General features: G+C 36.3%; 1 protein-coding gene, 1 long non-coding RNA gene and 1 pseudogene across 2 annotated transcripts; 2 read left to right on the forward strand and 1 right to left on the reverse strand.

Moving 5' to 3' along the window:
* Positions 5,692-6,650, forward strand: LOC109132979. Its single transcript, XR_002037880.1, has 2 exons — positions 5,692-5,818; positions 6,212-6,650. It is a non-coding gene; the product is annotated as an uncharacterized LOC109132979 (long non-coding RNA).
* Positions 7,076-9,724, reverse strand: LOC104789690 (annotated as a pseudogene).
* On the forward strand, positions 12,742-14,028 carry LOC104789691. Its single transcript, XM_010515348.1, has one exon. The coding sequence runs from the start codon at positions 12,742-12,744 to the stop codon at positions 14,026-14,028; it is 1,287 nt and encodes a 428-aa protein (XP_010513650.1).

Genomic DNA, 14,430 nt, shown 5'->3' on the forward strand with positions numbered 1-14,430 from the left:
GCCTCTGTCTCTCTCCGATCTCAGTAGATTCGAATTCAGCTGATCTCATCCACCTGAAAGGTATAAGGCATTCAATAAATGTATTATAGTTCTTTACTCTGATTTTAATTTTGACAGATTTGAATTTTGTCAGGTAATCACATCTCATCAGCTGGATCTTCTGCCTGCTTGCATCGGAACACAGAGGCTAGTTCTCTCAATGAAACTGATACTTCGTTTTGATAAATTGTTTAAGAGTTGAACGAATTGGTTGTTTGATATTTCATTTTAATAAATTGTTGCTGAATGTGTGAATATGTTTGTTTGGTGTGTTTGTCTAGTGTTTGTTTGGTATTTGTTTGGTGTTTGTGTTATTCTTATCTTTTTGTTTTTTTTTTCTTTATGGGTAAGGACATATAATGGTTATGGACAAGACATGGGTTCATCTTAACAGGTATGTGAAAACGTTTTGTATAGTTGAGTTTATTGGTTTAGTTGTTATGTTTAAGTTTTTTTAAAAGTTTGTAATTCGTTTTTCTTTTATCTTCATTGCAGAATGGATCCTGGTTATGAGAAAGGTGCTTGGGATTTTGTGAAGTCTGTGGCTGCAGGTTTAGGAGACAATTCAATTATTATGTGCCCGTGTATTGACTGTCGCAACGTATATCGCCACTCAGCCGCTGATGTTGTTGATCATCTTGTAACAAGAGGAATGGATTGGAGTTACAAGTCGAGGGATGACTGGTTTCATCATGGAGAAGTGAAATCAGGGACTGAGTGTAGAAAGAACACAAGCCAGTGGAACGAAGAGATATTAGGTTTGTTCAAAGCTGCCGAGTTTATGGATGAAGAGCTTGTTAGTCATGGTGATTTAATTGATGTTGATGAAGGGGATGATAAGGTAGAAGATGAGTTCTTAGCCAAGCTAGCTGATGCAGAAGCACCACTGTATCCAGGTTGCACAAACTACAACAAGCTATCTGCGATTGTTTCACTCTTTCGGTTAAAGACTCAGAGCGGTTGGTCTGACAAAAGTTTTGATAGTCTACTTGAGACTTTAAAACAGATGCTACCCAAGGATAATGTATTGCACACGTCCTTGTATGAGGTGAAGAAATTCTTCAAATCTTTTGATATGGGTTATGAGAAGATACACGCTTGTGTGAATGACTGTTGTCTGTTTAGAAATCAGTATGAGGAGCTCGACAGTTGTCCTAAATGCAAATCTTCGCGATGGAAGATTAACAAGCGAACTGGTGAGGTGAAGAAAGGGACTCCATAGAAAGTACTTAGGTACTTTCCGATAATTCCACGTCTCAAGAGGATGTTCAGGTCAGAGGACACGGCGAAAGACTTACGGTGGCATTTCAATAATAAGAGCACAGATGGAAAAATGCGTCATCCGGTAGATTCTGTGACGTGGGATCAATTGAATGAAAAGTATCCGTCATTTGCTGCAGAAGAAAGGAACATTAGGCTTGGACTTTCCACAGATGGGTTTAATCCTTTCGACATGAAAAATGTTAACTATAGTGCATGGCCTGTTTTGCTAGTCAATTACAACATGCCACCTGACAAGTGTATGAAAGAGGAGAACATCATGTTGACATTGCTGATTCCTGGACCAACTCAACCTGGAAACAATATAGATGTATATTTAGAACCTCTTATAGAGGATCTAAACCATCTGTGGGAGAAGGGAGATGTAACGTATGGTGCATTCAGTCGCACTACATTCACTTTAAGAGCAATGCTTTTGTGGACCATTCAGGATTTTCCGGCATATGGAAATCTAGCAGGCTGCAAAGTTAAAGGCATAATGGGTTGTCCGGTTTGCGGGAAGCACACAGATAGTTTGTGGTTGAGTAATTGTAGAAAGCACGTGTATATGTGTCACCGGAAGTCTCTGTCACCGAACCATGTTTATAGACGAAAGAAAACCTGGTTTGATGGTAGAGCTGAGCTTGGTAGAAAAGGTAGGATTCTGACTGGTCATAACATTTATCAAATACTAAAAAATTACAAAAATGACTTTGGGAATGTAATAGTAAATGGAAGAAAGAGGAAGATGCAAGATCGTGTTGGTTCAGCCTCTGATACTGATGATGAATCCAGTGAATCAGAAGAAGAGGAAGAACAAGTAGATGAAGAGGAGCTATCCAGATGGAAAAAGCGGTCAATCTTCTTCAAGTTAGAGTATTGGAAGGTATGATTTATATGTTAGGTTTGTTATTCTACTAATATTTAGATTTGCTATATCTTAAAAAATAAATGTATATAACATTCTTTGTATTATCTGTCAATACATTGTGTAGGAAATGCCGGTTAGGCATAACCTAGATGTGATGCACGTTGAGAGAAATGTTGCCGCCAGTCTTGTCTCTACAATGCTGCATTCAGCGAAATCAAAGGATGGTGTTAATGCTCGAAAAGATATGCAACTGCTTGGTATTAGAAAGGATTTACATCCCCAAGCACGTGGGAAAAGAACCTACCTTCCTCCAGGTCCTTGGTCTCTGTCCAAAACAGAGAAGAAAGTATTTTGTAAGCGATTGTCTGACTTCAGAGGACCAGATGGCTACTGCTCAAATATTTCTAGATGTGTTAAGATAGAAGATTGTACGGTTAAGGGTCTTAAATCACATGATTATCATGTGTTGATGCAACAACTTCTTCCGGTTGCAATCAGAGGTAGATTGAAATCTTTTAGATATTTGCTGTATATTACTTTGGTATTTATTTGCAGAGAAAGGCAGCGGAAATATGTATTGAAGGTACTCAGGATTCAGCTACAACAAATCCAAAGGAGGATATACTGAGTCAAATTTTGGGACCTGATAATCCAGGAAGACTGCAGGCAATGGGCAGAGGCATGAGCTTGACCAAACTTTCTTGTTTCCAAGTCAACAACAGCTCTATGGCTGCAATGGAAGCAAATCAGGTTCAAATGAAGAATCGAATTCAGGATTTAGAGCAAATTATTGAAAAACTTTATGATCAGGTTAGTATACTATATACAAATTGTTTATTCATACAATAGTTTTACTGTATGTTGATATGTTTCTGGAATTGTAGAGACAAGAGGGTGATGTTGGTGAAAACTCTATACATAAGAGTGTAAATACGAGAACACTCCCCAAGTGTAATTTGGTTGACTGGACATCCGATGATAATGTTGCAGAGGGCCGCATTGTTTCTTATGAATCTGATGAATTGGTACATGGGATACCTTTAGGGCCTAATGCAGTTAAGGTTTACATTGAATCTGCTACAAAGCCAGAAGCTCCACTATGGAGACCTATACCTGAGATGTCTACTATTGAGGATGTCGTTGGAGAAATGATTGCATGGGATGCCGATTTATGTATTGTTCAAGGTGAAGGTGGCATTGCAGAAGACATTGCACCTAAGGTTTAGTATCTTCTTTTAATTGTTTTTGTATGTAGATTACACTTCCTGAGATAAACCTTCTTACTGTTTTGTACCTTTGTTCTACAGAGTCCTATCACAAGTTCAAAAAACAGATGCAAACTCAAGGCTTTGGGTAAGAACGATGAAGTTGTAGCTGAAGGCAGATGGCTGAGCCGAGAACCAAAAGCGTTGGTAAATGGACTTCCAATTGGTCCAAATGCATTCAATGTTTATGTAGATTCGGTTTTAAACACAAGTGCATGGCTATGGAGGCCAACAGCCGAGATGAGAACTTTGCAGGATTCTTTGAACTGTTTTATATCATGGCCTGTAAATAGAGTTGTGATTGAGACATCGAATGAATCCCCTGTTCTTCAGAAATCTACATCTAAGGGAGTAAGCATAAGATCTCCTAATGAGATGTCCACTAGAATTGCTAAATCTCCTAATCTTCCTGTATCTTCGACTAACTCAGCAAGTCCAAGTTACCAGAAGGACAAGTCTCCAGAAACTCCAAAAGCTCCTTTGAAGAAACCTTTATTCAAAACAAAACCATCAGAGGTACATAATTGGTTGTGATTGTTCTTGTTGTATGGATTTATTTTTCGGTGGTTGCTCCTTTCTGAAATTATTTTTGGTTTGTTGTTCTTGAAGCCACCTCTGACAGAGGCATCTCCTCGTCACAAATCAAAGGTACATGCTTTTAATAACTTAAGACATAATTGCGGATCTGGTTTTATTTGTTTTTGCTTGAGGTTGATTTCTGTATATATTTTTTGTTCCTTGTTCTTATAGCGTCTTGCATTCAAAGAAAATCAAAAATGCAAGTTGATGGATATATCCGGAGGGAATCGTGTTGTCGCTGAAGGATGTTGGTCGTCTAATAATCCTGACCAACAGGTACATCACGTTAAGTTGGGGCCTAATGCTTGTCGAGTATGGGTGGATATTGTGATTGTTAAAGATGCTGCAGTTTGGAGGCAAACTCCTGAAATCGAATATATGGAAGATGCACATGGATCTTGTCTTGCCTGGCCAGAAGATAAAATTGTAATGGTGGGTATATGTTTTAATTTTACATGTGTGCAAAATATGATGACAATAACAACTATTGACCAATTTTTTTTTTTGGTTTTCAACAGAAATGAATTAATTAATAAGGAGTGGTGATGTTTCAGATTGGGGAACGTGTTTTGTAGTTGAAAGACATGAGTACTTTCTGTTCTTTTGTCTCATACACTGGTCTTTGTCCCTTTTGTTTTTATTTTTGGATTATAAAGTTGAACAATAATTTATATGTTTCAGATATTAACTTAATGGGACAAGTTATTTAATGTTTCTTTCTTACAAGTTTTCGAAATATTTAGAAAGATAGAAAGCCATTTAGGCTGTTAAAAACACCCATTATGTATAGACGTTAGTTATATTAACATCAATAGATAAATAAACGAAATAGTTTTGAAAAAATTAAAAAACTTATATAAAAATTAACAACAAATAAATATTGATGACACAATTATTAATTATTAATATAAATTAACAATAAAACGAAAACTTTATATCATGTATATATAAGATATAAACCTCAAACCCTATACCCTAAATCTCTTAGTTGAAAGCATTATACACCAATATATGAAACATGAAATTAACAATGTTAAAATATAATTTTATGTATATTTGTACATAAATATGAATTATTAACATTAGTTAGCATTATAAATAAATCTTTAAATCATATAGTAATATAAGATATAAACCCCAAACCCTATACCCTAAATCTCTTAGTTGAAAGCATTATACACCAATATATGAAACATGAAATTAACAATGTTAATATATAATTTTATGTATATTTGTACATAATTATGAATTATTAATATTAGTTACCATTATAAATAAATCTTTATATCATATAGTAATATAAGCCATAAACCCCAAACCCTATACCCTAAAACACTATACCTTAAATCTCCTTCTTGAAAGCATTCTACACAAACTAACAATGTCAAAATATAATTTTAAATTTTAAATAAGACAAGCTTTACCATATGAAACATTAATTTTAAATTAATTGTTACACCATATTCCTAAATTAATAAAAAAAAAATAACAAAATACTATACTAATAACATATAAATCGTGTAACAATTATCTCATTGGCTAATTGATAAAGGTGTGGATCACCAAATTATTGATATCTACCGTTGATTAGAATACATCTAACGGCCAACAATCAGCTATTCTTAATAATTTTTAATCATCTCAATATCTACTTTTCTCGAAGGATGCCCAATAAACTCAATCTCGAAGCTTCTTTCACCATCGCCAAACACCAAAAAAAAACACAGATTGAATCTAAAGAGGAACTCATATCATCTCTTTCACCATCGACAAACACAACATAAAATCATCGCCGAATCTAAAGGTTTTATCCTCTCTTTCTATTGCTTGTTTCTCGAATCCCCATATTCTATGTTTTTTTCCTCTCGCAATTTTGCTTTCTCGAATCCTCTGTCAGAGATGGCTAATTGAATCTTAATAGTTTTTGGATCTGCCTTTAGATATGTTTGATGAAATAGATCTGCCTTTAGATATGTCTATTGTGTAGTTTTGCAGATTCTTGTTGATAGATCTATTCATTTTCAGGTTTCGGATCTAGATATAACAGGTTCTACAACATTTCTTTTATGTGGTTTCGGATCTAGAATTATATTGTTTTCTTTTATTTTCAGGTTTCGGATCTAGAATTATATTGTTTCTTTTGATTGTTGTGGTTAAAAATAAACATATCTTAACAATATCATATTTGGTTCTGCAGAAATGGAAGGTAAAGGACTCATATGTGGCCTCCCCGCTAAGAACGTTGTACCAAAAATCAGACAACAGCCACAACAACACGCAATCAACATTGATGAAGACATTGATCAACAAACTGATGCGGATGATGAACTGTAGGAGATAACAAGGCTAGAGTTTAGAAGGTCATGTGCTCACCTAGGCTACTTGATACGCATCGAACTAGAGGAAGAAGACATTGATCCACTGTACAAGAATGTTTGGAAAAAAATGCAACAGGATACACGCAACAACACTGGTAATAAACGCCCAAAAGTAGAAAAAGGAGAGTCCTCAAACCACAAGACTCTTTGAATAATAATGGCATGGTAGACCACTCTAAGAGCGAGTTCATGTTTTTTTAGTTCATGTGATGTTTACATTTTGGAAAGTTAACTTTATGTAATATGATTTGATGAGTCATTGTCTTCCATAAATTAAGCAATTCAATGTTTCAAATAACAAATGATTATGCAACTCAATATATATATATAAATATATATAAATAATTATTAGTAAATGATAAATTATTATTCAATATAAACACAATTTTCTCAGACTAGCTGACATGATAAATATCACAGTACAAAATAAAAGGCAAGAAATCTTATATTTATAGCACGAGAAAAATGCTGGATTAAATTATTAAACCGCATATTATAAATGCTATTGTAAACGATGGTATAGCAATATATAGTTGCTAGTAAAATCTACACAATAGCAAAAGGAAACCGCTATATAACACTTTCCTATAGCAAGTATCTTGTGCTACTATAGTGTAGAATTTGAGAACCATAATGTCAGGAAACAATATCCACCAGCACATATAATGTGTTATCATTACAAGTTACACAACACGAAATGTTAGCTATAAAAACAAAGATAATAGCACAAAGGAAGCGCTAGTTAATAATAAGAAATAGCGGAATGTTACCGCTATAATAGGCCAATCTACCATAACGCGTAAAAACGGCTATGGTAGGGGGGGGTCTACTATAGCTCCTCATTATACAGCGTTTTCAAATGCGCTACGAAAGCCCTTTAGTAGCATTATCCGTGTGCTACCAAAGCTCATTTTTCTTGTAGTGATAGTCTAATGTGTGGCATTCACATGTTTTTAGTTACATATGATTCAGATAAAAATAAATATATGTTTTCACTAAATAATTGGTGCAACATTGTGATTTAATAGAAATTTAACCAGCACACTTGCATTTGTTATTATTTGTAAGGTGAACAGATGCTTTTACTTTTTGAAGCAACAATTGTCCTTTTATTTTACACAGTAACCATTTATCTCTTCACTCTCAGCCATTAATCAAATATATATGATGCATAATTATTATCCTTATATATATATATATATATAAATAATTAAAAAAAAACAAATTTACTATCAGTAAGACTACTCATACTGATATAATGTACTCATTTATAAATATATTTTGGACCACACCTACACATTTTTCTTGTCATGAACCACTCATTATTTTGTTGGCATTTATAAAACTTATACAAACATAACATAGAGTTTGAATCTAAATAAGGTAGACCGACAACACTTACAACTCTCTAACGGTAGCTAGATTCAATCTTCTCAGTAAGTCCAACAAGTTTTTCAGTGAGACGGTCGAAAAAATCATCAAGGATATGGTCACCAAAATGGTCAACATTGTGGCCTTTATGCAAATCATCCATTGCCTCACATCCTCCACGCTCACTGCCCGTTTGAGCCAGGCTGCAGGGTTCATCAGCTCCATAAATTCCACTGTGAAGCATCTATTTTTCTCAACCAAGAATGTTACCTCCTCAGGCGATGCCGAGTAGATAGGTATGTTGAAGGTATCGACTTGCTCTTCCGTGATCAAATCCTACATGCCAATTTCACCACACTCAACAAACACATAAATAAAAATAATTAAACAAGAGAGATATATACGGCATAGCTTAGTTATGAGACATTGTTTCTTTTACATTACCTGGGATTGCATTTGAATGAGAACTTCAGCCATGGACGTATACATGATACTATCGGCAAGATTGGAGAAAGGCATTCCTCTAGGAATCCCACACATTCCAACAACCAAAAGACCACCACTCACTAGTTCTTTAGCCCTAGCTTCTAGAAAATTCCCCATGTCCCGACTAAACTGCCTTTCATAAGCCTTCACCACTTCATTCGCCGCATTTGAGTAGTGAACCTTCCCTTTATTCCACGCTTTGGAGCTTTTGTCCACCACTTCCTTTGGAACACTCGAAAGCCAGTGGGTGGCCCCAACCGTCACTACGATATGGACGGAAGATTGAGGAAGAATACGGCCGTAGAACGAACCCGGGACCCCGACCGCGAAGTAACTCCGGTCTTGAGGGAGAGAAGTGAAGAGAGTGTTGAAGTCGTTTTCAGGGAGGTCGTTGAAGTAGACAAGAAACTCTGGTTTTGAGGAGTTTGATTGTCGTAAGTTTGTTTCAACGGATCTGATGATGTTGTCAACGAAAAAGAATGTGTTTGGTCCAGTTGCACAACCAAGATCGGCTATTCGGAACGTGTTGGAGCCAGAGATTAGGGTTTTTGCATCGAGTTTCTCTACTATCAGTTTGTCTATTGTCTCTTTCAACAAACTTGTTGTTTTTCTCTGTCCACACCAAAAGGATTTCAAAGATTATGATAATTTTATGCTTAAATATCGTATTTAAAGATGTGCTACTCCTATTGAAAATTATTAAAGAGACTGAAATAATGAAATACAAAATTTCGCTGCACTGAATCTAAATGAGATGAGATCCAAAAACCAATAACACACACCATCGTGCAAAATAAATAAAAATAATGCTTAAAAAAACATTTTGTTATACTCAAACCTAGATTTAGTAAAATTGAAATACAGTAATGCATTCTGTGCCTTCTAGATTTAAGTTTATGATTTAGCTTCTGTGCCTCGGTGTATTTTTGTGTGGCTTGATGAGTTCTGAACATTTTAATATCGTTGTTGGAGTTTCTTAAATAAAATAAGGAACCAAAATTTGATTAAACAAAACATCATGTAAGAGATCATGATAATAAAGTCAAATTATGTTCGTCCTCTGAAGTCATGGGCTTCCAATTGATCCGAATAGCCAGCCAACGTCTATTTAAAAATCGACTGATGATGATATTCTTAAACTATCTTGTACTTAATACCATGTCTAGATGAGTAAAATAGATAACCAAATAGTTAACTTATTACATCGTTAAAATAGTTAACGAAAATATATTTTATCTAACAACTCATCTTACATACCAATTTGTTGGATCAAATGTAACAAACCATATTAAAAATGCGAAGTTGTTATAAAGGAATATGAAATGTAAAGATGAAAAGAAAAAATTAAAAGATAAGAAACCAAAAAAAAAAAAAAATTGAAAATAGACCTGCAAATGAGAATTCTTAGAGTAGCTGTTCGGACCATCTCCACCACTCATAGGAAGTGAGTTAAGAACAATCTCCGCTTTCTCCATTATGAGTTTGTGTTTTTACTTTCTATACTTTGGGTGTGTCGTCTATATATATAGGCCATGCATGCACTTAACACCTAGTGCTTATTATTATAGTATAGTCACTATAAACAATATATAATTGATAACCTCTTGAATTGAACTACAATAATATGCGTATTGAAGCAAGAACATTACTAGAAAATGCTATTAGCCTATCACATCCGTTTGTGCTTGTTTTGAAACACAAGGAATAATAAGCTACATTTTAGAAAGCATTTTCATATTCAGTGAACTAACCTACTACATGTGTTTTTAAATAGAGAAGCTAATACTGAATTATCAGTGATTATTATTATTACAGTGGTCCTAATACGTAAGTACAAGACTACAATAAATAATATATTATTTTATTTTTAAAAGTTATACTATTATTGTTTTGAAATTGAACTAATCACATAGGTATTGCGTGAGAAAACTACGTAATCGTAGGGGCATCAAATTAATAAAATAAATCATAGGTTAAACTAGGATATATGCCCATTCGTCTCTAAAGGAGATGCTCTCCGTACTAATATCCAAGAATAAATCAAAAGGATGCTGAAAATTTATGATAATAAACTTAATCAGTTTGTTTTTTACATTTTTATATGGGATTTTTGACAATTTTGCCATATTTTTTTAATTTCTTACCAAATATGTCCATTGTTAAAAACTTTTGCAATATACCATATTCATAAATTATGGCAGTGTAGCATTTTACTCCTATGCCTCCTGAATTACGTTAGTTCGATGGTGGCACTTGGAAAGGGAAGGGTTTGTGAATAGTTTTTGTGGCGTTTGACTTGACGCGCTGCGTGGTTGACGATACATTTTCGACATTTTCGTAGACAATGTATACATTTCATGGACGATAATAATTATGGACGACCACAAATTGGTGGACTGTAAGTAATGTTCTTAACTTAACATAAGTTGTCCATGAAACATAAAATATTGAAATTGTCCATCCTTAATGTAGAACTTGTCTGCCAGTAGTAGACGACAATTTTATACAATTAAATTGGCGGAGAAAGACTTTTAGATTCTCCATTTACTACTATAACCTTAAAATTGGCGGGACGAAATGCCACGTATTACTTTGTAATTGGTTAGCTGTTGCTGAGTGCTTTATTAGCGACTGACAAGACGTGTATTTATTGCTAAAGGTTTGGATAATGGGGATTTTGTTGTATAATTTGCAGAGCATACAGCTCTCTAATAATTTTCTACGGTATCTGATTTTTTTTGTTTTTGTTTTTGGAAACGAGGCGGAGGAGATTTAAGGAAACGACGATCCTGAGTATTTGTATTGTTGTGGTGGACAAAAAATTCTGTGGAGAATTTCTAGTTCTTGTCCACCAAATGCAGACATAGAAAGTATAGTCGTCCGCCATTAATGCCGGTGGTTGGGGATGTGAAGAAGTTTCTGTCATTTAATTTCGTGAGTATATAAGTGTGTAATTTTAAATTTTTGTTTTTGTGATTTCGTTTGTCAGGAACTAGGGTTTAAGGAAGAAATGGAAGAAACCCTATGTGCCCTTCGCGGCGAATGGGTATGTTGTGAAAACGGAGAATGGAAATTCATTCCTGCTCACGGAGAAATGGGAAGATGTGTCACATATGGAAAGGACACAAGTTACCGTGAATTTGAAACAGCCATAAAAACCGTTTTTCGTTTAACTTCCGAGTGTAGCGTGGTTATGACCTTCTGTGATTCAGGTGAGACGGCGCCCTTAAGTAATGGGAAAATGCCCCCTTTTTTAGTCAGCAACGATGGGGAGTTGGCGCTGTTGAAAAGGAGAGTAAATCAATTTCTTGGGATGAGGTTGTACATTAGAGTTAAGGAAGTTGGGGAGGCTGTTGGGTGCGGGTCGAAGAAGAACCCCTCTCAGATGATGTCCTCTTGGCGTATGTGGAGGGATTAGAAGCAGAGGACAAAGGAGAAAACAAAGGCGTAAGAGTTGATGGTGTTGTTAATGGGGAACAAGGGTAGGCATCGCAACATAAAGAACAACAAAGTGAGTCTGCTATGATGGACGACTATATGTCTACATTGTTCTCTTCTACGCGGACTACAATAGAGAATGATGGTGGACAAATCAGGGATTGTCCAAACAGGCGAACGAGTGATAGTAATGTTTGTTCTTAGGGTTCAGTGGACAACCGTTCTCCAATTCTGAGTAATATTGTCATAAGCGGGGCATATACTCCTGGGCCACAAGCATCAGAAGCCGAGTTGTCAACGGAAGACAGCCTTGTTGAAGTGGAAGTTTTGGCGTTGAATACATTTAACACTGATGAAGATATTAGGGATGCAGAGGGTTCTGTTTCCGTTTTTGAGGATGAGCCTGATTACAATTTCGACGAGTGGAGTGACAGAATTAACAACGATTATCCTATTGACTGGGATCCTTACTTAATGGCAGACACAGTTGATGGTGTTATGCGTCACGAAGGGGAGTCGCCAATGAGAATGGGTGATGAATTAGATGTGTTTGGGCAGGGTGTGATCAATGATCCCGACGAGGAAGAACAACCAAGAACTCTTGCAAGGCAGGTTAGCATTGGGGATGAGGAGTTTCATAGAGCTAGATCTGCAATTCTTAACGTTGATGACCCCTTGCTGTTGGAAGATGCACCACCTTTTCATGATAATGTCAAAGGCGCGCCAAGACATGAGAGAAACATGGACCTAAAAAAAGCTGAAGATTCACTTTATATAGGTCGAGTATTTGAGAGCAAGGGAGCTCTACGACAAGCGCTGTGTGTGTATGCCATGAAAAGGATATTTAAATTCAGAATTGGGAAGTCTGACAAAGGTAGAGTTATTGCATCATGCGTGGACAAGAACTGCGGGTGGCGAGTATATGCAACCAACCACCCGAATTCTTTGGATGTGGAAATATGGGGATAAAGCGACAGCAAGGATTTTGTCTGAATTAATACAAGCAAAATTTGCAAACGGGAAGAGAGGTCCACGAGCGTGTGATCTACCTGAGATGGTGCTGGCAGAGCAAAAGGTAACAATTTCCTATATGAAAGCATGGAACACAAAGGAATTGGCCATGAATGCTGCCCGAGGTAACGAAGAAGAAGGTTATCGTTTTTTGGCAACGTATCTGCATTTGGTAGAGTCGACGAATCCAGGGACGATCCACGATATTAAGACATCAGTTGATAAAAAAGGGAATACTAAGTTTAAATACTTATTTTTTGCGTTTGGTGCCTCCATCAGTGGGTTTCAGTATTTGACAAAAGTTATTGTAATCGATGGTACAACTATGAAAGGTAAATACAAAGGATGTCTTGTTGCGGCCAGTGGCCAAGATGGGAATATGCAGATATTCCCACTCGCTTTTGGAGTAGTCGAAGTAGAGAATGACAGTGGTTGGGTATGGTTTTTTAAACATTTACAAAAATTTTTCCCCGATGAAGAAGATTTGGTTTTTGTGTCAGACAGGCATGCATCCATTTACTCAGCACTCGGCAAGGTATATCCACTGGCGCACCATGTCGCAAGTTCAGCCCACCTATTTAGGAATGTGAAGCATAAATTCCACTGTGGTGGTCTTGCTAAGATGGGTTCAAAAGCTGCGAGAGCCTACACAATCGGTGATTTCGAGTACTGGTGGAAAGAAAGAGAGGATCGCAAGTCAGCTTGTGCGGCTTATCTTAGAGACATTGGTCTATTGCATTGGACACTATCACACTTCTCTGGTAATCGGTACAATGTAATGAGTAGCAACATCTCTGAGTCCCTAAAGGCAGCAATGGTTAGGGCGGTGGATTATCCTATCGTGTCGATGGTAGAATTTATTAGGGCTATGTTGATGCAGTGGTTTCACTGTAGGAGGACAAAAGCTTGTCAAACGAAAACCAAATGTACACCAGAAATAGAGGACATGTTGATAGACCACTTAGAAGAATCGGTGGATTGTGCTGTCTTTTCTGCCAGTGAATGGATATACCAAGTTAACGATGGAATTGGGTGTACATTCACTGTCGATTTGGAGAATAAAACATGTACGTGCAGGGTGTTTGACATCCTCAAGATCCCCTGTTGCCACGCTTTGGCAGCCTCACAAGTGCAGGGAGTAGATAAGTACTCACTGGTCAATGCTAGTTACTTTGTTGGTCCTTGGTTGAGTAAGTACAAGGGTATAATCATGCCAGTCCCAAATGAGAAAGACACTGACATCCTAGAAACATGTACAGAGGTTGATGTGAACCCACCAAACACAAAGCGAGCTGGTGGTAGACCACGTAAAAGAAGGATCCCATCTTAGGGCGAAGTACACCACTTAAGATGCTAGGACTTACATGTTGGCGTTTAAATTTGGTGTTTAAATTTTCAATATAGACAGTTGACATGTTATTTTCCCATGGCAGGGAAAGCAGAAAGGGAAGCAGAAGAAAATTAGCAAGTGTGGACGATGTTTCATAGTCGGTCACAACAGGACGACATGCTCCACTTTAATTTGATAGGGTTTAGTTGATGGTTTGATAGGGTGAATTAGAATGTATTTTAGGGTGTTTTTTGGTAATGTTACTGTTGGTAATGTTACATTCTACACAGATGTGTGTTATTTGGTAATGTTAGTATCTGGTGGACAATTTATTATGACTCTTATTATACCACCAATCTTGTGATGGACAACTTATTATGACTATAATTTGTCTACTATTCG

Source organism: Camelina sativa, chromosome 5 (genome assembly GCF_000633955.1).
Source record: "Camelina sativa cultivar DH55 chromosome 5, Cs, whole genome shotgun sequence".
Taxonomy (NCBI): domain Eukaryota; kingdom Viridiplantae; phylum Streptophyta; class Magnoliopsida; order Brassicales; family Brassicaceae; genus Camelina; species Camelina sativa.